The 26,167-nt window shown below is 46.9% G+C and overlaps 1 protein-coding gene across 1 annotated transcript in view; it reads right to left on the reverse strand.

Annotated features, from left to right (window-relative positions):
* Window positions 1–23,795, reverse strand: part of LOC115464454 (vomeronasal type-2 receptor 26-like) — a 35,973-nt gene extending 12,178 nt beyond the window's left edge. The window contains exons 1-3 of the mRNA XM_030194834.1: window positions 23,541–23,795; window positions 20,158–20,385; window positions 830–956 (exon numbers count right to left, since the gene is read on the reverse strand). Of these exons, the coding sequence (XP_030050694.1) occupies window positions 830–956; window positions 20,158–20,385; window positions 23,541–23,795 (610 nt within the window). The remainder of the gene's footprint in view (window positions 1–829; window positions 957–20,157; window positions 20,386–23,540) is intronic.
* Between the last annotated feature and the right edge of the window lie 2,372 nt (window positions 23,796–26,167).

Genomic DNA, 26,167 nt, shown 5'->3' on the forward strand with positions numbered 1-26,167 from the left:
TGTTGTCGTCGATGATACGTTGAAACCTTCTGCTCAGTGTGCTGCTGGGGCTAAAAAAGCAAATAGAATGTTAGGTATTATTAGGAAAGGAATGGAAAACAAAAATGAGGATGTTATAATGCCTTTGTATCGGTCCATGGTGCGACCACACCTTAAATATTGTGTTCAATTCTGGTCACCGCATCTAAAAAAAGATATAGTGGAATTAGAAAAGGAACAGAGAAGGGTGATGAAAATGATAAAGGGGATGGGATGACTTCCCTATGAGGAAAGGCTAGAGCAGCTGGGGCTCTTCAGCTTGGAGAAAAGGCGTGTGAGAGGAGATATGAGAAAAGTCTATAAAATAATGAGTGGAGTTGAACGGGTAGATGTGAAGCGTCTGTTTACGCTTTCCAAAAATACTAGGACTAGGGGGCATGCGATGAAGCTACAATGTAGTAAACTTAAAAAGAATTGGAGAAAATTGTTCTTCACTCAATGTGTAATTAAACTCTGGAATTCGTTGCCAGAGAATGTGGTAAAGGCGGTTAGCTTAGCAGAGTTTTAAAAAGGTTTGGATGGCTTCCTAAAGGTAAAGTCCATAGACCATTATTAAATAGACTTGGGGAAAATCTATTTCTGGGATAAGCAGTATAGAATGTTTTGTACTTTTTGGGGATCTTGCCAGGTATTTGTGACCTGGATTGACCACTGTTGGAAACAGGATGCTGGGCTTGATGGACCGTTGGTCTGTCCCAGTATGGCAATACTTATGTACTTGTGAATATAGGCCTGATAGTGACTAAACAGTGCCCATGAGCGTGGCACATTAAAATATGAATTCACTCACCAGTTTGGTTGGAGACCTCTCCCTCTGGACAGGGGATACAGTCATAGCAGCAGAGAGGCTCTCCTTCCCTAGTTAATTTCCTGAAACCAGGAAGGCAACTCGGGCTGCATCTGGACTCTGGAGGTATCTGAAGATTGAGAAAAAATCTGAATAACTTGACATAATACTGGATTATGGCTTTGCAAATGCAGTGTTACTTTTCTGTCTAAATATGAGCCAGTTTTCCCATTTAGTTTTTGAGCTCTTTACCAAGCTATTTGGTAGAATATAGCGGTCAGTATGTGCTCTATTTTGACTGGAAATATAAATAATATGAAATAAGTTTGACCTGGAATCAGTCATTCAGGCTGATTGGGAAATTATCCCTTACTCATAAGACTTGCGCTGTGAGAAAAGGACTTTTAGTTGATGTCTTTGTTGGCTTCTTTTCTACCTCTAACACTGAAAATTTACCTAATGGATCTGCTCACCATTGTTTGCTTACTCTTTAATCATTTAGCTATCACCTTTATCCAGAGTGAGTTTCATTCAGGTACAAAAGGTGTTTGTTGTTTAAAGTTGTTGCCTTGTGAAATGGATATATTATGGCCATTTAAGGCTTCATATAACCCAAGTTTATCTTAATATCTGAAGGATGCAGCAAGGTTGTTTCAGGAACAGGGTCTAATGTTACACAAATAGCAACACCATTCTGCTACTGTCTAGATAACATATCCATTGATATGAAATTACACTGCAGAAATAGCAAGTCTAACTTTATATTATTAACTTATCTATATAAAGTTAGGCCGTCATATTCAGCAAGCTAAATTATATAGTGATATGACAATAATACACCATTTTTGCATAAACTTCACTGGCTACCAGTCCAACACAAGGCCAAATTTAAAACTCTGATCTTCAGAACCCTTAAAAGAAATGGCCCGGAGCACTTGCAGAACAGGATCTTCCTCTACACTCCTCCAAGGTCACTAAGGCCCTCCCAAGGAGTATCCTTAACCACACCCTCTCCTAAGGAGATCCCATGATGTGACACCTGCAAGTGAGCCTTCTCCACTCTGAAAGGCTTTGCTTCAAGGAGCAGGTAAAAAGTTGGTGTTTCAACCAGGCCTTTAATGGAAGAAGCAACTAACTTTCTAGTCACTGTTTTTCCACTCCAACCCTTGCTATGATAATATTAAAGCACTTTCTGACCTCATTTGTCACTTTCTCTACATTGGTATCTTATTTTCTTACTCCTGTTACTCTATCTTAGTAGCCTATTGGTTAGTGCAGTGGACTTTGAGCCTGGGGGGGGGAGTTGTTTGATTCCCACTGCAGCTCCTTGTGATTCTGGGTGAGTTACTGAACCCTCCATTCCTCCTGGTATAAAATAAGTATCTGAATATATGTGAACTGCTTTTAATGTAGTTGCAAAAACCTCAGAAAGGCAGTATATCAAGTCCCATTTCCCTTTCCCTATCTATATGTTCTGTCTTTGCTGACACCCTATCCTATTAAAATGATTTATTGCATATTTTGTTGACTTTGCAATGTAGCTTAGTATTATATCACAAAAGAGAAAGACAGCAATACTATCAAGTAATCAAAAAAACAAGAAAAAAGCTCTCATAATAGCTGTGGCACAGAAAAAAGTACTTGAATCTATCTCACTATATATATAAGGCTTCACATTGAGAGTCGTAGTGCTCTTCTAACATCGGAGGGGGTTCTCATCACAGACAGAAAAACCCTTGTGTTTCAAAAGGTAAAGGATACTAAAAGAATCCACAGAATCAAAAAAGGAGCGGATCCATATCAAAAGAACTAATAATAACAAGTTGAAATTAACTTTTAAGCATGCAGGTATAGATAAAGAAGTGTCATGGGTTCCAAACACACCGACTCAGGCCTCAGTTTCACAAAACATCGCTGTATCAAGGCGTGTATTTACCACAAATTTAGACACAGCTCTGTTTCCTGCTTGTTAGGGGGATAGATTCAAGTACTTTTTTCTGTGCCATAGCTATTATGAGAGCTTTTTTCTTCTTTTTTTGATTACAATATAGCTTAGTATACCATACTTTGTATTGTTGTTTGAATATTTTTACTACTGTAATTGTCTATTGCTTATGTTTGGCTTATCTTACTGTGCACTACCTTGAGTGAATGCCCTCAAAAAAGTGGTAAATAAATCATAAGTATAAATGTTACTATTGAATATAGCCTGAAAATATGCAGATAAATTAACATATCTTTAAGCAGCCATAGTAACATAGTAAATGAAAATTCAATTAAATTCAAATCAAATGCTGCAAGGTATTCGTGACCTGAATTGACCACTGTTGGAAGCAGGATACTGGGCTACATGGACCATTGGTCTGACCCAGTATGGCTGTTCTTTTTTTTTTTTTTTAATTTGTATGAAGTCTTTATTAAACAATTGTGAAGACATCTTCACAGAGTACAGCAAACCAGAACATATATGCAATAACATATCTAGCCAACACTACTACTACTACTACTACTTAACATTTCTAGAGCGCTACTAGGGTTACGCAGCGCTGTACAATTTAACAAAGAGGGACAGTCCCTGCTCAAAGAGCTTACAATCTAATAGACAAGTGAACGGTCGGTCCGATAGGGGCAGTCAAATTGGGGCAAAACTTCCAGGAGTGCCATACCCCCACAGAATACCACAGTATTTTTTCTTGAAGTAAACAAAAGATGGACGCCCATCTCGTTTCGATAATACGGGTTTCCCCGCCCCTTTGCCAGGAAGTCCTGCAAGGACGTCCTCAGGAAAACTTGGGAACCCCTTTCGATTATGTCCCTCTCTGTGTCCTAATGATACTCAGTAGCTGCCATTGATGAGTAATATTAGCCCACCAAACATTTGTCATTGGAGCACCACAGGTAGTTTACTCGCTTGGATCCAAGAAATCCTACAGCTTCCACTTCACCATGACATTTACAACTCACTCTCAAGACACCTATTATGGAGAAATCCAATCTGATTTCACATTCCAGACTCAGACCTGACCGAAAGCAGTCTGTGGTGCAAAATAGTTGACCACAAATACATGTTACTTGGATCTTGTACAAGTTCTGATGACCTGGTTTCAACTTTCCACATCATTTGTGGTCATAGTTATAAACCAGTTTCAGTCAGGCTATGATCAGTATGTATTCAATGAATGGCACTAGAGCTTTAAAGATTATCCAGACTGTCTATGTACTGTTTACCAGAAATTGGAATACATCAACAATACACGTCCACACACATGTCTGCCTGGTGGTCTTGAGGCTTTGTACACTGCATCAGACTCTGTTATCAACTGGCTTATTGAATGATAAGCATCTGTTTGTTTGTTTGTTTGTTTGTTTATTTCAGCATATTTGATATACCACTATGGTCTAGAACACACAGGAAGTGGTTTACAATTCATAAAAAAGCAAAGATACAGGTAGAAAGGAAGATCAGGGAGAAAGAACGAGATATTGATCAAGACATCAAGAAGAGAGAGGGAAAGCCATAGAGAACAGATAGTCTTTCAGGGCTTGTTTGAAGGCAGGAAAAGAGAACTGATTACATACGTTGAGTGGGAGATTGTTTTTTTTTGTTTTGTTACATTTGTACCCCATGCTTTCCCACTCATGGCAGGCTCAATGTAGCTTACATGGGGCAATGGAGGGTTAAGTGACTTGCCCAGAGTCACAAGGAGCTGCCTGTGCCAGGAATTGAACTCAGTTCCTCAGAACCAAAGTCCACCACCCTAACCACTAAGCCACTCCTCCAGATAACTAAAAGTGAACATTGTTGTTCAAATAGAGTCAATGATTGCTCAAATTGGCCACACTATTGCTTAATAGTGTGCCCTATTACTCAGTATTAAGCACTGTTGTTCTATAACACGTAATATTATTGAATAGGCACACATATCCTGAATGCTATATATGGCAACTACAGTTGCACATGCAAATTAGCTTGCATAGCCAATTTGCGTGTGCCACTTGATTAATGAACCAATCAGCACCAATAATTGACTGCTAACAATCAATTATTGGCCTTAATTGGGAGTTGGAAATATATATTGCATTCTATAATGATGTGCATGTACCTCCTAAAGCATATAATTTCAGGGGGGGGTTGCTTAGGAGAGTTTTGGGGCATTCCTATGAGTTACACATCTAGTTATAGAATAAGCCCAATTCATACCAAGTTATAGAATAACCCAATTCACATCTAATTTAGGCTCTGGTATCTACACCTGGATGCAGCAGGCGTAATACATGTGCCTTAAATATGACACAGATTAGGCACTTAAGCGCAATGTTATAATCATTTTGTTTGTAGTGCTCTGAATCTTTTCTACTATATGTTTTTTGAGATGTGGGGGTCCAGAATTGCGCATAATGGGCTAGATTTTTTTCAAAAATTATAAAGACCGTATCGCCCCATCTCGATTCTTAATACAGACGTAAAAATCTTGGCCAAGGTGTTGGCAAACCACTTGGGTGATATGTTGCCTAGCCTGGTGCACCCTGATCAAGTTGGTTTTGTAGCAAATAGACAGGCCTTGGACAACATCCGTAGAACGCTGGACCTACTCTTTGCAGCTCGGTCGAAGGCCTTGCCAGTGGTATTACTGGGGTTGGATGCGGAGAAGGCCTTCGACCGAGTTCACTGGGGATATCTGGATAAGGTTTTGAATAGAGTGGGAATTGGCCCCTATTTTAGAACTTGGATTCAAGCACTATACACCTCGCCACAGGCCTGTGTAAGAGTAAATGGTGGTAACTCGGGGATGTTTGGCCTGGGCCGTGGCACTCGCCAGGGATGTCCTCTGTCGCCTCTGTTGTTCGCTCTGGCGATGGAGCCCTTGGCGGTTGCTATTCGGGAGAACGTTGATATTACTGGAGTGCGGGTGAGGGCTAAGGAATACAAGATTGCTTTATTTGCGGACGACGTGCTCTTATCATTAACTAACCCGATAATTTCCCTTCCAAATTTAATGAAAGAGATAGGGGCCTATTCTAGGATATCTGGATATAAACTCAACGCGAGTAAGTCTGTTGGGCTGGCTGTGGGGATATCGCTGGAGCGATTGGAGGCGTTGAGGGCCTCCTTTGCTTTTAAGTGGACAGACCGGGACATTAGATACTTGGGGGTACAGATCCCAGGGAACCTAGCAGATTTGTTTGCAGTAAACTACCCGGCTCTTCAGAAAGAGGTACTGAGGGATTTAGATAGGTGGAATTTGATGGATCTTTCCTGGTTAGGGCGAATAGCTGCACTTAAAATGAACATTTTGCCCCGCTTGCTGTACTTATTTCAGGTACTGCCGTTGCGTGTCCCCAGGGCATTCATATCTAAGCTTCAGGATAGCCTGATCCGTTTTGTTTGGCATCAGAAACGACCACGTTTGCCAAGATCCTTCCTGTATAAAAGTAAGCGAGCTGGAGGTCTTGGAGTGCCTAATCTGTATTGGTACTATTGTGCTGCGCAGGCTAGATCGGCTGTGGAGTGGTTCCGAAGGGCAGATCATAAACTGTGGGTCCATCTTGAACAAGATTTAATCGGTTCACGTAGGCTGGGGCACTTGATGTGGCTTCCGGGTAAATATAGGGGACAAGTTGACCGGTTTCCGCCTATGATGCAGGCTACATTTTATTACTGGGACCGAATGTTCCGGGAGCGCCGGCCTCCAGTATCTGGACTGGCCCCGATTGTTGACAATCCCCTGTTTGGTCCGGGAATGGGGAACACAGTTTTCCGTAAGTGGGCTGCTTCGGGAGTGGAAATGTTGGGTCAACTACATGTAGGAGAACAGTTAGTGCCCTTTGAGACATTGATGGCGGATTATCGGCTTCAAATTTGTGATAAATTTGCTTATGGGCAATTGATACATTTTCTGAAAGAGCCTGCTTATGTGGAGTGCCGGAGGCGAGAGGTTCATCCCTTAGAGGAAGTGTGTGTGGACTCTCGCAGTACACGTGGACTGATAACTTTCTTATACGGTTATTTGGGGACGCATCTAAAACCCTCCCACTTGCACCGTAGACGATGGGAACAGGAGTTGAATTTTACTTTACCTGATGCGGATTGGTTGCAATTGGAGAAGTGCATTTTGAAATCCTCTATAGCAGTGGCTGTTAAGGAGAACTCGCTTAAGGTATTCTATAGGTGGTATCTTACTCCGGTACGTTTGCATCACATGTTCCCTAGAGTAACTGCGAGTTGCTGGAGAAATTGTGGAGGAGTTGGGACGATGGGCCACATTTGGTGGTCCTGTCCTAAAGCTATAGCTTACTGGAAGGGAGTTCGATCTCGCCTTCAAACCTGTGCAGTGGCATCCTTTAATTTTCTTGCTGGGGCAGAGACCCATGGGCTTAACGGGTAACCAATGGTTTATGATGAGAGGGTCCTTGCAGGCAGCTCGTTTAAACCTGGCAAGAAGTTGGAAATCTCCGCTAGTACCCTCATTGGTGGGTTGGATTACAAAGGTGCATTATATATGTGAGATGGAGCGATTGACGGCAGTTAAAAAGAAAACCCTGCCTAAGTGGGAAAATGTGTGGAGACCGTTTTTGGATGCTTGTTCTGGATAATTAGTTGATTGAATTGCAAGGATGGGAGGGGGGGAGGCAGGGGTGGAGGGAGGGGAGAAGGGGGGATTAAGGGTCCCAATAGGGTACCCTATCGTCCCAATAGGGTAGTAGAATAGGGGACTTATAACCTTATAAACTGTTAAATCCTGAAGTAAAATTGGATGATGGAATAGTGCTGTTATCTTTTGTTATTGTAAGGTATTTTGCTATGTTTACTGCAGAATTGATATGGTGTGAAATGTTGTGCATTGTTCTTGGTTTGCTTTGTCTTAACGACACCTAATAAAGACTTCTATAAATTAAAAAAAAAAAAATTATAAAGACCAGGGGAAACTCAATGAAGTAACATGGAAATACTTTTATAACAAAAAGGAGGACATATTTTTCACTCAATGAATAATTCAGCTCTAGAGCTCATTGCTGCAGTTAGTGTATCTGGGTTTAAAAAAGGTTTGGACAAGTTCCTGGAGGAAAGGTCCATATTCTGCTATTGAGACAGACATGGGTGAAGCCACTACTTGGCCCTGGATGGGTAGCATGGAATGTTGCTAATTGGGTTTCTGACAGGTACTTGTGACCTGGCTTGGCCACTGTTTGGAAATGGGATACTGTAATAGACTGACCATTGGTCTGACCCAGTATTGCTTTTCTTATGTTCTTAAAGATAGGCAGTGAAATAATGAGTGCTATGACAGTATTCTGTAACAGATGCTCTGCATAAATTGACCTTTAGAGAATATTAGGTTACTACATAAGTATTGCCATACTGGGAAAGACCAAAGGTCCATCGAGCCCAGAATCCTGTTTCCAACAGTGGCCAATCCAGGTTACAAATACCTGGCAAGATCCCAAAAATGTACAAAACATTTTTTACTGCTTATCCCAGAAATAGTGGATTTTCCCCAAGTCCATTTAATAACGGTCTATGGACTTTTCCTTTAGGAAGCCGTCCAAACCTTTTTTAAACTCCGCTAAGGTAACCGCCTTTACCACATTCTCTGGCAATGAATTCCAGAGTTTAATTACACTTTGAGTGAAGAAAAATTTTCTCCAATTTGTTTTAAATTTACTACATTGTAGCTTCATCGCATGCCCCCTAGTCCTAGTATTTGTGGAAAGCGTGAACAGAATCTTCACATCTACCCATTCAACTCTACTCATTATTTTATAGACCTCTATCATATCTCCCCTCAGCCGCCTTTTCTCCAAGCTGAAGAGCCCTAGCCGCTTTAGCCTTTCCACATAGGGAAGTTGTCCAATCCCCTTTATCATTTTTGTCGCCCTTCTCTGCACCTTTTCTAATTCCACTATATCTTTTTTGAGATGCGGCGACCAGAATTGAACACAATATTCGAGGTGCGGACGCACCATGGAGCAATACAAAGGCATTATAACATCCTCATTTTTGTTTTCCATTCCTTTCCTAATAATACCTAACATTCTATTTGCTTTCTTAGCCGCAGCAGCACACTGAGCAGAAGGTTTCAACGTATCATCGACGACGACACCTAGATCCCTTTCTTGGTCCGTGACTCCTAACGTGGAACCTTGCATAAGGTAGCTATAATTCGTGTTTCCTCTTTCCCACATGCATCACTATGCACTTGCTCACATTAAACGTCATCTGCCATTTAGACGCCCAGTCTCGTAAGATCCTCTTGTAATTTTTCACAATCCTCCCGTGATTTAACGACTTTGAATAACTTTGTGTCATCAGCAAATTTAATTACCTCACTAGTTACTCCCATCTCTAGGTCATTTATAAATATGTTAAAAAGCAGCGGTCCCAGCACAGACCCCTGGGGAACTCCACTAACTACCCTTCTCCATTGAGAATACTAACCATTTAACCCTATTCTCTGTTTTCTATATTTTAACCAGTTTTTAATAGACAATAGAACACTACCTCCTATCCCATGACTCTCCAATTTCCTCTGGAGTCTTTCATGAGGTACTTTGTCAAACACCTTCTGAAAATCCAGATACACAATATCAACCGGCTCCCCTTTATCCACATGTTTGTTCACCCCTTCAAAGAAATGTAGTAGATTGGTGAGGCAAGATTTCCCTTCACTAAATCCATGTTGACTTTGTCTCATTAATGCATGCTTTTGAATATGCTCTGTAATTTTGTTCTTAATAATAGTCTCTACCATTTTGCCTGGCACCGACATCAGACTCACCGGTCTATAATTTCCCGGATCTCCTCTGGAAACTTTCACACCTAACTTTGGGCGCGAGCATTTACACCTGTTGAAAAGTTGGTACTGGAACCCAACCGATGGCAATTAGGTGTGCAAATGTAGGTATTCTATAACATCGCAGCTAACTTATGGGATTGCCCTTTACCTGTCCATTCCCTCCCCATGGCCACACGCCCTTTGGAGTTGCATGCTGTGAAATTCAGGCATGCATGTTACAGAAATGGGCAGAATGCAGATCCATAAGCAACTCCTAATTCTCCGAGGACAAGCAGGCTGCTTGTTCTCACTGATGGGTGACGTCCACGGCAGCCCCTCCAATCGGAAACTTCACTAGCAAAGGCCTTTGCTAGTCCTCGCGCGCTCATGCGCACCGCGCATGCGCGGCCGTCTTCCCGCCCGAACCGGCTCGTGTTCGCCAGTCTTCTTTTGTCCGCGCTCGGTACGGTCGTGTTTCGCCGTGTCGGGCCCCGCAAAGTCGACCTCGCGCGTTCGTCATGTGTTTTTCGAAAAAGAAAAATTCTAATCCATTCTGTGTGGGAAAAGACTCTTGGTCTTTTCTTCCCCCGCTATTTTCAGCTTTCGCCCCGGTAAGTTTTCTTTCGTCGTCGGGGTAAGCCGCTTTTAGGCCTCGGGTCGAAGTTTTCTTCCCCTTGTTTTTTCGGTGCCTTTTCCGCCATTTCGACTTTTGATCTCGCCGGCGTGATTTTTCCGCCCATGACATCGAAGTCTACCAGCGGCTTCAAGAAGTGCACCCAGTGCGCCCGGGTCATCTCGCTCACTGACAGGCACGCGTCGTGTCTTCAGTGCTTGGGGGCTGGGCACCGCCCGCAGGCCTGTAGTCTGTGTTCCCTTTTGCAAAAGTGGACTCAGGTAGCGAGATTGGCCCAGTGGAACGTTTTGTTCTCGGGCTCTTCGTCGGCATCGGCACCGGGGGTATCGAGTGCATCAACGTCTTCAACGTCCAGAGCTCCATCCTCGGCCACCAATGCATCGAGTGCATCGAGGCATCGGCCCTCTGCATCGGCGCCGAGACATCGGATAGCTGCATCGACGTCGGTGGTACCGGGACCTCGTCTGCTGATGTCGTCGGACGGTGGTGCTTCGTCTGGAGTGCAGGTGAGGGCTGTCCATTCCCCTGCTGGTGGCGGTGAGCCTTCGGGTGGGTCTCCCCCTACCCTGAGGGCTCCTGCGGTACAGCCCCCCCGAGACCGACCTCCTTCGGCCTCGGCCCCGAGGAAGCGACGACTGGATTCTACGTCCTCCTCGTCGGTGCCGGGAAGCTCCGGTGACATGCTTCGTTCCAAGAAATCGAAGAAGCATCGTCATCGGTCTCCTTCCCGGGTCGGCACCGAGAGCTCTGGGTCACCGAGGGAGTCGGCACCCACCAGGCATCGGCACCGAGAGGACCGCTCACCCTCTGTTCAGGAGGTGTTGATGCGCTCCACTCTGGACAGCCCGGAACAGCCTCCACGCCCGGAACAGGTTCTGACGTCGACGCCTGCATCGACCTCCATGCCTTTCTCTGCAGCCGCTCTGAACGAGAGCCTCCGGGCCGTTCTCCCAGAGATTCTGGGAGAGCTGTTGCGCCCTACCCCTCCGGTACCGGCGGTGCTTGCGCCACCGGTACCGTCGAGCGTGGCGCCGGCCGGGCCATCGCCCGAGGTGAGGTCTCCGGCGTCGGTGCCGCGTGCGGTACCGGCTGCCGTCGCCTCCCAGGAAGGCTCCCCGACTACGTCGGCGGAGGGAGCTTCGCCGATGCGGGCGAGGGAGTCTACCTCTCGACGCCCCCATCGTGGACGTGGCTCCACAGAGTCGAGTCGGGCACGGTTGCAGACACAGGTCCGTGAACTTGTGTCTGACACCGAGGGTGAGGCCTCGTGGGAAGAGGAAGAAGATCCCAGATATTTCTCTGACGAGGAGTCTGAGGGTCTTCCTTCCGATCCCACTCCCTCTCCTGAGAGACAGCTTTCTCTTCCCGAGAGTCTGTCTTTTGCTTCCTTTGTCCGGGAGATGTCTACGGCCATTCCCTTCCCGGTGGTTGTGGAGGACGAGCCCAGGGCTGAAATGTTTGAGCATCCACTGTACCCATGCACCATGTCCTAAAAAAGACATTGCTGGCGAACTGGACCAAGCCTTTAACTAATCCCCACATTCCCAAAAAGATCGAGTCCCAGTACCGGATCCATGGGGACCCAGATCTGATGTGCACTCAGTTGCCTCATGATTCTGGAGTTGTGGATCTGGCCCTAAAGAAGGCTAAGAGTTCTAGGGAGCATGCTTTGGCGCCCCCGGGCAAGGACTCTAGAACCTTAGACTCCTTTGGGAGGAAGGCCTACCATTCTTCTATACTCGTGGCCAAAATTCAGTCCTACCAGCTCTACACGAGCATACACATGCGGAACAATGTGCGGCAGTTGGCGAGCTTGGTTGATGCGCTCCCCCCTGAGCAAGCCAAGCCTTTTCAGGAGGTGGTCAGGCAGCTGAAGGCGTGCAGAAAATTCCTGGCCAGAGGGGTGTATGACACCTTTGATGTTGCGTCCAGGGCCGCTGCTCAAGGTGTGGTGATGCACAGGCTCTCATGGCTGCGTGCCTCCGACCTGGAGAATAGAATCCAGCAGCGGATTGCGGACTCGCCTTGCCGTGCGGATAACATTTTTGGAGAGAAGGTCGAACAGGTGGTAGAGCAGCTCCACCAGCGGGACACCGCATTCGACGAGTTCTCCCGCCGGCAGCCTTCAGCCTCTACCTCTACAGGTAGAAGATTTTTTGGGGGAAGGAAGACTGTTCCCTACTCTTCTGGCAAGCGTAGGTACAATCCTCCTTCTCGACAGCCTGCAGCCCAGGCTAAGCCCCAGCGCGCTCGCTCTCGTCAGCAGCGTGCGCCTCAGCAAGGCCCCTCAGCTCCCCAGCAAAAGCAAGGGACGAGCTTTTGACTGGCTCCAGCAGAGCATAGCCGACATCCAAGTGTCAGTGCCGGGCGACCTGCCAGTCGGAGGGAGGTTGAAAGCTTTTCACCAAAGGTGGCCTCTCATAACCTCCGATCAGTGGGTTCTCCAAATAGTCCGGCAAGGATACACCCTCAATTTGGCCTCAAAACCTCCAAATTGTCCACCGGGAGCTCAGTCTTACAGCTTCCAGCACAAGCAGGTACTTGCAGAGGAACTCTCTGCCCTTCTCAGCGCCAATGCGGTCGAACCCGTGCCATCCGGGCAAGAAGGGCTGGGATTCTATTCCAGGTACTTCCTTGTGGAAAAGAAAACAGGGGGGATGCGTCCCATCCTAGACCTAAGGGCCCTGAACAAATATCTGGTCAAAGAAAAGTTCAGGATGCTTTCCCTGGGCACCCTTCTTCCCATGATTCAGGAAAACGATTGGCTATGCTCTCTGGACTTGAAGGATGCCTATACACACATCCCGATACTGCCAGCTCACAGACAGTATCTGCGATTTCAGCTGGGCACACGTCACTTCCAGTACTGTGTGCTACCCTTTGGGCTCGCCTCTGCGCCCAGGGTGTTCACAAAGTGCTTGGCTGTAGTAGCAGCAGCACTTCGCAGGCTGGGGGTGCACGTGTTCCCATATCTCGACGATTGGCTGGTGAAGAACACATCCGAGGCAGGAGCCCTGCAGTCCATGCAGATGACTATTCGCCTCCTGGAGCTACTGGGGTTTGTGATAAATTATCCAAAGTCCCATCTTCTCCCAGTGCAGAGACTCGAATTCATAGGAGCTCTGCTGGATTCTCGGACGGCTCGCGCCTATCTCCCAGAGACGAGAGCCAACAACTTGTTGTCCCTCGTCTCGCGGGTGCGAGCGTCCCAGCAGATCACAGCTCGGCAGATGTTGAGATTGCTGGGCCACATGGCCTCCACAGTTCATGTGACTCCCATGGCCCGTCTTCACATGAGATCTGCTCAATGGACCCTAGCTTCCCAGTGGTTTCAGGCTGCTGGGGATCTAGAAGACGTAATCCACCTGTCCACGAGTTTTCTCGAATCCCTGTATTGGTGGACGATTTGGTCCAATCTGACTCTGGGACGTACCTTCCAAATTCCTCAGCCGCAAAAAGTGCTGACCACGGATGCGTCTCTCCTGGGGTGGGGAGCTCATGTCGAGGGGCTTCACACCCAAGGAAGCTGGTCCCTCCAGGAACGCGATCTGCAGATCAATCTTCTGGAGTTACAAGCGATCTGGAACGCTCTGAAGGCTTTCAGAGATCGGCTGTCCCACCAAATTATCCAAATTCAGACAGACAACCAGGTTGCCATGTACTACGTCAACAAGCAGGGGGGCACTGGATCTCGCCCCCTGTGTCAGGAAGCCGTCAGCATGTGGCTCTGGGCTCGCCGTCACGGCATGGTGCTCCAAGCCACATATCTGGCAGGCGTAAACAACAGTCTGGCCGACAGGTTGAGCAGGATTATGCAACCTCACGAGTGGTCGCTCAATTCCCGTGTAGTGCGACAGATCTTCCAGGTGTGGGGCACCCCCTTGGTAGATCTCTTCGCATCTCGAGCCAACCACAAAGTCCCTCAGTTCTGTTCCAGGCTTCAGGCCCACGGCAGACTGGCATCGGATGCCTTCCTCCTGGACTGGGGGGAGGGTCTGCTATATGCTTATCCTCCCATACCTCTGGTGGGGAAGACTTTGTTGAAACTCAAGCAAGACCGAGGCACCATGATTCTGATTGCTCCTTTTTGGCCGCATCAGATCTGGTTCCCTCTTCTTCTGGAGTTGTCCTCCGAAGAACCGTGGAGATTGGAGTGTTTTCCGACCCTCATCACGCAGGACGAAGGGGCGCTTCTGCATCCCAGCCTCCGGTCCCTGGCTCTCACGGCCTGGATGTTGAGAGCGTAGACTTTGCCTCTTTGGGTCTGTCAGAGGATGTCTCCCGCATCTTGCTTGCTTCCAGGAAAGATTCCACTAAGAGGAGTTACTTCTTTCTATGGAGGAGGTTTGCCGTCTGGTGTGACAGCAAGGCCCTAGATCCTCGCTCTTGTCCTACACAGACCCTGCTTGAATACCTTCTGCACTTGTCTGAGTCTGGTCTCAAGACCAACTCCGTAAGGGTTCACCTTAGTGCAAACAGTGCATACCATTACCGTGTGGAAGGTAAACCGATCTCAGGACAGCCTTTAGTTGTTCGCTTTATGAGAGGTTTGCTTTTGTCAAAGCCCCCTGTCAAGCCTCCTACAGTGTGATGGGATCTCAATGTCGTTCTCACCCAGCTGATGAAACCTCCTTTTGAGCCACTGAACTCCTGCCATCTGAAGTACTTGACCTGGAAGGTCATTTTCTTGGTGGCAGTTACTTCAGCTCGTAGAGTCAGTGAGCTTCAGGCCCTGGTAGCCCAGGCCCCTTACACCAAATTTCATCATAACAGAGTAGTCCTCCGCACTCACCCTAAGTTCTTGCCGAAGGTTGTGTCGGAGTTCCATCTCAACCAGTCAATTGTCTTGCCAACATTCTTCCCCCGTCCTCATTCCTGCCCTGCTGAACGTCAGCTGCACACATTGGACTGCAAGAGAGCATTGGCCTTCTATCTGGAGCGGACACAGCCCAACAGACAGTCCGCCCAATTGTTTGTTTCTTTTGATCCCAATAGGAGGGGAGTGGCTGTGGGGAAACGCACCATATCCAATTGGCTAGCAGATTGCATTTCCTTCACTTACGCCCAGGCGGGGCTGGCTCTTGAGGGTCATGTCACGGCTCATAATGTTAGAGCCATGGCTGCGTCAGTAGCCCACTTGAAGTCAGCCTCTATTGAAGAAATTTGCAAAGCTGCGACGTGGTCATCTGTCCACACATTCACATCTCATTACTGCCTGCAGCAGGATACCCGACGCGACAGTCGGTTCGGGCAGTCAGTTCTTCAGAACCTGTTTGGGCTTTAGGATCCAACTCCACCCCCCCGAGGGCCCTGTTTGTTCTGTTCCAGGCTGCACTCTCAGTTAGTTGGTAAATTTTTTAGGTCAATCTCAGTTATGTCCTCGCCGTTGCGAGGCCCAATTGACCATGGTTGTTGTTTTGAGTGAGCCTGGGGGCTAGGGATACCCCATCAGTGAGAACAAGCAGCCTGCTTGTCCTCGGAGAAAGCGAATGCTACATACCTGTAAAAGGTATTCTCCGAGGACAGCAGGCTGATTGTTCTCACAAACCCGCCCACCTCCCCTTTGGAGTTGTGTCTTCCCTTGCTACATATGGGACTGACGAACACGAGCCGGTTCTGGCGGGAAGACGGCCGCGCATGCGCGGTGCGCATGAGCGCGCGAGGACTAGCAAAGGCCTTTGCTAGTGAAGTTTCCGATTGGAGGGGCTGCCGTGGATGTCACCCATCAGTGAGAACAATCAGCCTGCTGTCCTCGGAGAATACCTTCTACAGGTATGTAGCATTCGCTTTACTGCCAACTAAGGGCTTGTTATCGCTTAATTGGCTAATTAGTTTATACACAAATTTGCTATCTATGCCCAAATTTGCATATCCAACTATTAGCGATCTATACAGAATGCAGCGGAATACTCATTAGAGCACTGCATAATAGGGAAGGGCAGCCAAAAGTGTTTGTTTCCTTTCATTTTCCATGTCTTTTACAGTTATGTTCGTTTCATTTGGTTCTTTTGGCAATGCTGTTATCATGAGAACAAAATCACTGAATGTTCACTCTTACAGAATACTGTACACTATGTGCAAATAGGACAACACTCTTGGTTTGAATGGGTGCATTATCATGAAAAGAGTGTGTACTCTTTTGAAAGGGTGCATATCACTATCGTTATACATATGCAAAGAGCCCATACACCAATACTGAATAGCAGCTCCCTTGTGTAGAATTTGATAGGGTAATTATCAAAGGATTAATAGGCCTAATTTTGGGAGTCAGTATCCTAAATGTATCCCTTTTTTAACAAATTTGCTGTTTCTTTCAGTGTTCTTGGCTGTCAGAACCTATTGTTTTGCTTTGCATCTGTTTTTTGCTGCCCTGAAGAAGCTGGCTTCCTAGATGTCTAGCTACTCATGTCTTATGGTTGGACCAGCCCTTTGAGAACAAGTGCTTTGTTGATCTGTTTCACTCTGCTGGAGTAATGGGCCAATTTGATGTACAACTGCTAAATTCCACAAAATAGATCATTTTTGACACACTCGGGCTCATTTTCAAAAGAGAAGAACATCCAAAAAGTGACATAAGTCTGCATTTGGATGTTTATCTCACAAAGACGTCCAAATCAGTATTTTCGAAACCTATTTTTGGACATCTTTCTCTGAAGTCTGTCAGAAGGACGTCTAAATCTCAAGGGGGCATGCCAGCGCTCATAGGAGCCAACTTTTCAAAATGATTGAGGGTGCAGAATTTTTTTTTACAGGTGGTGCATTCCCCCTCCCCGTCTCCCCCTCTCCTCCTCCCCCTCCTCTCCCCCTCTTCTCCTTCCCCTCTCCCCCCTACTCTCCTCACCCCCTTCTTTCCTCTCCCCCTCTCATATCCAGCAATTCTCCTCTCTCCCCTGCCCTCTCCTCCATTCATATCCAGCAATTCTCCTCTCTCCCCTACCCTCCCCTCCCTCCATTCATGTCCAACAAGTCTCATCTCTCCCTGCCCTCTCTTCCATGTCCAACGATTTCTCCTCCCCCCTCCCCTCCATGTCCAGTAACTCGCCCCAAACACCACCTGCCCCTTTTCGGTCCCCCCTCTCCTCCGAGTTCCAGGCCCTCCACCCTCTCCTCTGAGTTCCAGGCCCCCTCCCTCCAAGTTCCAGGCCCTCCCTCCCTCCGAGTTCCAGGCCCCCATCTCCTCCGAGTGCCAGTCCCAACCTCAACCTGACCTCCCATAACAATTCTCCACCCTCGCCTTCCTGCGTGCCGCCCAGAATTTAAAACTCATCTTACCTCGGGGTCCCAGCGGCAGCAGTGAAAAGTGAGCAGGCTTGGCGCTTCAGCCTTCCCTTCTCTCTCAGCTCTGGTCCCACCCTCATTTCCTGTTTCCGCAAGGGTGGGACCAGAGCTGAGAGAGAAGAGAAGGCTGAAGCACCGAGCCTGCTCGCTTATCACTACTGCCGCCGGGACCCCGAGGTAAGATGAGTTTTTGGGATCTTGCCAGTTATTTGTGACCTGGATTGGCTACTGTTGGAAACAGGATGCTGGGCTTGATGGACCTTTGGTCTTTCCCAGTATGGCAGTACTTATGTACTTATATGTACTTACGACTGTTGTGGGAGAAAAGGGCAGGCACCAGGCAGGTCAGGCTGGCTGGGAAAGGGAACTTCCGATGGGTCAAAATATTGGGAATGCTTGAGCACCCATTGAGTCGGCGCCTATGCCAGGGCTGTAGGGCTGTGTTCAACGCGGGACTTGGGCATTCCTAAGACAGACATCTTTCAGCCTTAATGGAACAAAACAAAGACGTCCAAGACTAAAACTTAGATGTTTTGAGCTAGACATGTTTTTATAACAAATGGTTGTAGTGGGAATTGAACCCATTTCCCCAAGGTCTGCTGCTCTAACCACTAGGTTACTCCTCTACTCCACACAAGGTACGCCCCAAATGACCAGATGACCACTGGAGGGAATTAGGGATCACCTCCCCTTACTCCCCCAAATCACAAAACAATTTTCCAAACAGGACTTTTTTTGTAGAAAATGTCCTTTCCTGTTCTGATTTTTGGCATTTTACAAAAAACGTCCAAATTCAGACTTAGATATCATATCCAGAAATGCCCCTTGTGCATTTCACTTGCCCAAAGTCACAAGGAGCAGTGGAAATTGAACCCATGCTTCCAGAATCAAAGCCCGCTGCACTAACCTTTAAGCCACTCCTTCTTTGTTTTGGATGTTTTACATTTGGATGTCTTTTGTTTGAAAATGGACCAAAAAAAAGACGTCCAAATCACAAAATGTCCAATTCACAAGACATTCATAGCATTTTCGAGCACAAAAGATAGACATCTCTCTTTTTCGAAAATGACCTTCTTTCCTGTTCAGAATTTGGATGTTTTTGTAAAATGTCCAAATTCTGATTTACACTTTCTATCGATAATGCCCCTCTCTGTGTCCTACTGATACTCAGTGACTACCAATGATAAGTAATATTAGCCGATCAAACATTTGTCAATGGAGTACCACAGCTAGTTTACTTGCTTGGATCCAAGAAATCCTAGAGCTTCCACTTCACTGTGACATTTAGGACTCTCAAGACACCTATTGTTGAGAAATCTAATCTGATTTCACATTCCAGACCTGGTTTACAATGCATAAAAAAAAAGATACAGGTAGAAGGGAAGAATAATCTGGAGATCAGGAAGAAAGGACGACAGATTGGTCAAGACATCAAGAAGAGAGAGGGAAAGCCGTAGAGAACAGATAGGCTTTCAGGGCATGTTTGAAGGCAGGAAAAGTGGACTGATTACATGTATTGAGTGGGAGATTGTTCCATAATTTGGCGCCTAGATAACTGAAAGTGAGCATTGTTGTTCAAATAGATCCAACGTTTGCTCCAATTGGCCATGCTATTGCTTAATTGTGTGTCCTATTGCTCAATATTGAGCTCTGTTGCTCTATAGCACATAATATTATTGAATAGGCACATATACCTTGAATTATATATATATATGGCAACTACAGTTGAACATGCAAATCAGCATGCATAGCAAATTTGCACATGCAGTTTAATTGATTAATGAGCCAATCAGCACCAATAATTGGCTAACAATCAATTATTGGCCTTAATTGGAAGTAGGGCGTATATCACATTCTATAGCAATGTGCATGTAACTCCTGTAGCATGTAATTTCAAGGGGGTACTTAGGGGAGTTTTGGGGCAGTCATAAGAATTACACACCTAGTTATAGAATAAGCCCAATTCACATCTAATTTAAGCTCTGGCAGCTACACCTACTACTACTTATCATTTCTATAGCGCTACAAGGCATACGCAGCGCTGTACACCATGGACACAGTCAAGGAATATGTTCAATATTGAGGATGCAAGTGCATTAAATTTGTCACAGATCAGGCACTTAAGCGCTGTTCTATAAAGTGTGAATACCCTTTATAGAATAGAGCTCAATGTATACTTTTTTCTGTGTCAATGAAACAATTTACTGAATTTAGGGCCCTGTTTACTAAGTGCTCTAGCGTTTTTAGCATGCACTAAAAATTAGCATGTGCTAATGCTTGAGACACCCTCCTATATGCTTATAGCGCAGCTTAGTAAACAGGGCCCTTAGTCTATACTGTATAATTTGGAGAGATAGGGCACATTATTTGAGCAATACTGTGCACTGTTTGAATAACAGTGCAGACTATTATATAATAGGGTGCACTATTGATGACATTGACCCAAAAATGAAAAAAAAAAATCAAAACCCTGAATAAGGCAATCAATCCAGTAAACAATACAGGTGACTAAAAAAAATGGAAATTTAAAAAAACCTTGAATAAAAAAAAAAACAAGTAAACCACACAGGAAAGTTAAAAATGGACATTTTTGTTCTGCATATCCTTGCTAAGAGCAAGGAGTTTAAATTGAATTGAAATCTGACCTCGGTGAATGTGCTGTCCCACGTCATCGCCTTTTCATAGATAGTAAATTCCTGCTCTGGTGGAGCATAAGGGTTATAACTTCCAACAATTTCTTTAATCCGTGTTCCATCAGGTAGGATAACTGGGCTTATAATATCATAACCAATGGCAAGATCACCATTCTCATCAAAAAAGATTTCCTCACCCAGAGCATTCTTAAAGTGAAGGTTCTTCAGATAATGATGAAGCTAATGAAAAAGAGAAAACATTTTGTTAGTGAAGCTCAGTGCAGGGATACACTCCTAACTTCAAGCAATACAAACTGCTCCTGATTTAGCAGACATGTTTTCATTTTGAAGCAACATTAGGGTAGAGCTTGTTTTTGAAAGGGGTCCCTTATCACTACTATTGGCAGTGTTTACAATATACATGTAGGGCTAGATTGTATTTATGTCACCTAAAAAATCAGCATTGAAAAAATATATCTAATAGAAGTCTATAACTTTGTCTAAAGTTCAGCACGTTTTTAGACAATGACTAGTTCCTGTGACTAAATGTAGGCATGACCATTTACGCCAAGTAAATTCCTACACCTAACAGGCGCAGAGCAGGAATATTCTATAGCACTGCATATAGGGAATCTTTTACTAAGGCGCACTCACGTTTTTAGCATACGATAAAATTGTGGTTGTGCTAAATGTTAGAGATGCCCATAGGAATGCATTGGTGTCACTAACGTTTAGTGCACCCACAATTTTAGCACAAGCCAAAAACGTGAGCATGCCTTAGTAAAAGACCCTCATAAATTTTAGGAATGCCCATGACTGCCAATGACACAACCTTGCTCATCCCCCTTTCGAGATCCGCATGGAAGAATTTATGAGTATCCCAAAAATCAGCAAAGCAAACGATTTGCAAACTCCAAAGTGGAAAACAACAAAGCAGATCAGTGGTAGATGTACACAGTCTTTATTAATAGAATCGCATTAAAAACATAAATGCCCGACACAGGTGTAAGTGGTAAAGTCGAACAGGATACACCAGGGAAATCTTCTACCATACAATGCTGACTGTATCACGGGTCGTCTCTCAGTTATACAAATTTGATCTGAGCTGTTTTTTTCTGACTTCGGAACAGTTGATAAACATTGTTGGAACAAACATCTTTTTAGAAGAATTTCATAGTAAGGATCATTCAGTAGCCCCTGACGCAGCCCTGCTGGGCGAAACACAGCCTTTGTCAGGCATTTATGTTTTTTAATGCAATTCTATTAATAAAGATTGTGTACATCTACCACTGATCTGCTTTGTTGTTTTCCACATTCCAGAATTTATGAGTATTACTTTATAAAATACGCTTAGCAAGTGTGCACATAAATTCTAATTATTAGCAATTCTTGTCATTAATTTCTTGATAGGGTCCATTTATTGGTGCTGAATGATTATTAATTAAGATATGTGTACAACTCGACTGCCAAAATTGCATGTAAATCTCGCCTGGATGAAGACAGGATAAACTGTAGGAAGCACATGATAAAGTACTGCCAAGGCTTAACAGCAACCAAAAAGCAATATTTCTCTCAATGCATTCCACAGGCTGCCAATTCAACCAAGCAGTTCTTCAGTATAGTAAAGAGCCTACTGCAACCCCCACAACAGAACCAGCCTGCCCAGTCTAAACTGAACAGCAATGATTTTGCTGCATACTTTGCCAACAAAATTAAAAGTCTTCACCAGGATTTGCAGACAATCCCACCCGGAGTGCACAAACTCACTCCCTCCTGACAGAGACAGATGGGACACTTTTAACCCAATGCCAGAAGAGAGCCTTGACAAAATCCTAAGAGACTTTCAACCAACTACCTGCTCCCTTGACCCCTGCCCATTAAAGCTAGTGCAGCAAGCAAGTATGGGCCTCATAGAAAGCCCCTCAAAAATTATGAATGCCTCTCTTTCTAATGGGCAACTACCAACAGCATTAAAAAGGGCAGTGGTTCACCCTTTGCTAAAGAAAAACAACCTTAACCAGGACAAACTTGAAAGTATCCAACATTCTATTTCTAGGGAAACTTATAGAACAAACAGTCTATGTTCAACTTAATGAGTGGCTAGAAGAGAGAAACTGGCTAGATACGTGTCAATGTGGATTCCAACCTGGTTATGGAACAGAAACAGTTCTTGTATTCCTGCTAGATGATTTTCACAGAAACCGAGACAGAGAATTTGCTTTGATGTTAGTTCTGCTAGATTTCTCAGCAGCTTTTGACACTGTGGATCATGATATCATGATAACACGACTGACTGAAACAGGTATCAGTAGAACAGTATTTGCTGGTTCATATCCTATCTATCAGACAGGCAACAATGCATAATGTTTGGCAGCAACTCATCGCCAACATGGACATTGGCCTGTGCGGTATCACAAGGTATTACGCTTTGCTACAGTTCTCCGGGATGGGTTGGTTTCTGTTTCCTAACCTGGCAGCCGTCATCCGGCTTGGAGCAAGAGCAGCAGCCATCTTTGCTAGCTCAGGAGGGGGCAGCCATCTTGTCTAAACGAGAACAGGAAGGAACTCCATATCTGGTCGTGGGAGGATCTCCTATGGGGGCTGCCATGTTGAATGCACCTGAGTTTGGTTTGCTCTGATTGCTTCACTATTTAAAGCACTGCCTCCAGGCCTTCTTTGCTTCGGCCTCAATTGTTCTGAGGAGTTGCTGTCAGAGTGCTGTTCACCGGCTATCTCCTGTTCCTGATTTCCTGTGTACCGGACCTTTGCTACTTCTTGGATTTCGCTTGTTTGCTGCCTACCTTGACCCTGGACTGATTTTTGACTATTCTTGCCTATTTGGTGTTCTGGTGCTGGACTGTGTCTGTTTTCCTGCCATCCTGGTCAGCGGCTGTGCAACCCCGCTGGTTCCAGAAGTCCTGATGGCCACCTGCAGCTGAGGGCTCAACTCTCGGTGAACGGTGGTCGCTTTCCAGGTGAAGCTAGGGGTTGTCTGGCTGCCTGACCGAGTACGGCATCTCTCCATCTTTGCTGTGCTCAGTCGGGGCACAAGGGCTCACACATCTCCAGTCATAACAGTAGGCCGAAGCCATGAGCTCGCCAGACAGGTCCGAGCTGTCTCACCTGGCTCAGGTTCTCAACCAGCAGCAGGAGCAACTAACCCGCCTGTCCAGCGCCTTGCAGGAGGTCTGAAGTCAGCTACCAGGACTCCAGCGGCAGGCGGCTGTGGCCCCTCCAGGCTCTAGAGTGGAGACTTCCGCTGCACGTCTGTGACTTCCAGAGCCACCTCGTTTTGACAGTACTCCCGCAGCTTGCCGGGGGTTCCTGAACCAGTGTCAGATCCTGTTTGAGCTGCAACCGGAGGCTTTCCCGTCTGACAAAATAAGGTGACCTACATCATCTCCCTGGTTTCCGGTGCCACGCTGGCTTGGGCGTCCCCGCTGTGGGAACAGCGGAGTCCGGTTCTGGCAAACCTGGAGGAGTTCTTGCGGCAGTTCCGGATGGGTATTCGACATTCCTGGCCGACCGTCTTCTGCCTCAGGGGAGCTGCTGCGGATCCAGCAGGGCTCTGGGTCAGTTGGGGCATATGCCGTCCGGTTCCGTAACCTGGCCGCAGAACTCAGGTGGAACCAGGAGGCCTTAACAACCATTTTCTGGCAGGGTCTGGACGTCCAGATAAAAGATGAATTGGCAGACAGAGAGATTCCCGCTACTTTGGATGTCCTTATTGCACTCTGCACAAGAATCGATATCCGGTTCCAGTAGCGAGCCCAGGAGAGGGCCACGCAACCGGCACTGCAGAAATCCAGAGACCTTCCCCGCCGCCCGGAGACGTCTAGGGTCCTCGAAGAGGGTTCGGAAGGAACCGAGGAGGTACCCATGGTGATGGGCCGGCATCGCCTGTCCAAGAAGGAGAGGGCCCATAGTCTCCAGAATCAGCTATGCCTGTACTGTGGGCAGGCCGGGCATTTCACAGGCACCTGCCCGAATAAGCCTGAGAAGTCGGGAAACACTCCGGCCCGAGCCCTGTGAAGGGGGTGGCTCTGGGCTGGTTATCTTCCCTTCCAGATAATCTGCTCTCGGTCCCTGTACTGCTCCGTGGAGAGGGGTTCCAGGGCCAGACGATGGCCGTGCTGGATTCTGGGGCAGGGGGAAACTTCATAGATGCTGAGTTCCTGTCCCAGTTGGGGGGCTCTTCGGTGCCCTGTCAACCAGCTCTCAGGGTTACCTCCATCCAGGGGGAAAGTCTTCCCCGGACGATCTCCCAAATTACCTCACCCCTGGGTATGCAAGTGGGGGCACTTGATCAGGAGGAGATCCAGTTTCTGGTGCTCTCCCGAGCTATTCACCCGGTGATCCTCGGTCTACCCTGGCTTCGTCTCCACGCCCCGGTTATTGATTGGTCCACCGGGGAGATCAGACAATGGGGTTCCCGTTGCTTCCAGCACTGTCTTCAGCAGGTCAAGCTGCCCGTTCCTGTCTGCTCCACCCAGCTCCAGACTCCGCAGGGGATATCACCTGGGCTGCCAGAAGAATACCAGGATTTCCAGGATGTATTCAGCGCACAGGCTGCAGACACGCTTCCTCCCCATCGGACTTTTGATTGTGCGATTGACCTGCTTCCAGGAACCAATCCGCCCCGGGGACACCTGTACACCTTGTCCCGGGAGGAATCTCAGGCCATGCGAGTTTACGTCCATGAGAACCTACTAAAGGGGTTCATTCAGCCCTCTACCTCGCCAGCAGGGGCCAGCTTCTTCTTCGTGTCCAAGAAGGACGGGTCTCTTCGGCCCTGCATCGATTACCGGGGCTTAAACAAGATCACCATTAAGAACCGGTACCCGCTCCCACTCATCCCAGAGCTGTTTGACCGGTTACAAGGGGCCAAGATTTTCACGAAGTTGGACTTGCAAGGGGCCTATAACCTGGTGCGGATCAGGGAGAATGATGAGTGGAAGACGGCGTTTAACACCCACGAGGGGCATTTTGAATACCTAGTGATGCCATTCGGTCTCTGTAATGCCCCTGCGGTGTTTCAGAATTTTGTGAACTACATCTTCCAGGATCTGGTATACTTCTCCGTCATAGTGTACCTTGACGATATCTTGATTTTCTCACCCTCATTGCCGCAGCACATCACACACGTCCGCACAGTGTTACAGCGTCTCAGGGAGCACCGGCTATACGCCAAGTTGGGAAAGTGCTCTTTTCACCAGCAGAGACTTCCTTTCCTGGGATACATTGTCTCATCCACAGGGCTGCAGATGGACCCAGATAAGCTGAAGGCGATCCGCAACTGGCTGGTACCCCAGGGTCTTCGGGCTTTACTGAGATTCCTGGGATTTGCCAATTACTACCGGTAGTTTATCCGGGACTACTCCCTGATCACGGCTCCTCTGACGGCCCTCACTAGGAAGGGCGCTGATGTGAAGAACTGGACGTTGGAGGCTTTCGCTGCTTTCACCACCTTGAAGGACGCCTTCCTCTCTGCCCTGGTACTCCGCAGTCCGGACCCAACCAAGCCGTTCCTGGTAAAGGTGGACGCCTCCTCCCTGGGAACGGGGGCTGTACTCTCCCAGACATCCGCATCCAGGAAGAAACATCCCTGCTTCTTTTTCTCCCGCAAGTTCACCCCAGCGGAGCGGAACTACACGGTAGGGGACCGGGAGCTCCTGGCACTTAAGTTGGCTTTTGAGGAGTGGCGTTACTTGTTGGAGGGAGCAGCACACCCAGTCACAGTAATAACGGATCACAAGAACCTCTTGTACTTGCAGAACGCCACCAGACTGAACCCTCGCCAGGCCCGGTGGTCTTTGTTTTTCGCCCGGTTTGACTTCCGTCTGATCTTTAGGCCGGGTGAGAAGAATGTCCAGGCGGATGCCCTGTCTCGCAGCTTCGAGGCTCCGGAGGACCAGGAGGAGCCCTGCCCAATGCTGAATCCGGCATGTATTCCCTCCATGTCCGGGGCCAGTGCCACTTGCCAGAAGGCCGTTCCGGTGGGTCTCCGTAGGAAGGTGCTGCG

This window comes from Microcaecilia unicolor, chromosome 3 (genome assembly GCF_901765095.1).
Source record: "Microcaecilia unicolor chromosome 3, aMicUni1.1, whole genome shotgun sequence".
NCBI classification, from domain to species: Eukaryota; Metazoa; Chordata; class Amphibia; order Gymnophiona; family Siphonopidae; genus Microcaecilia; species Microcaecilia unicolor.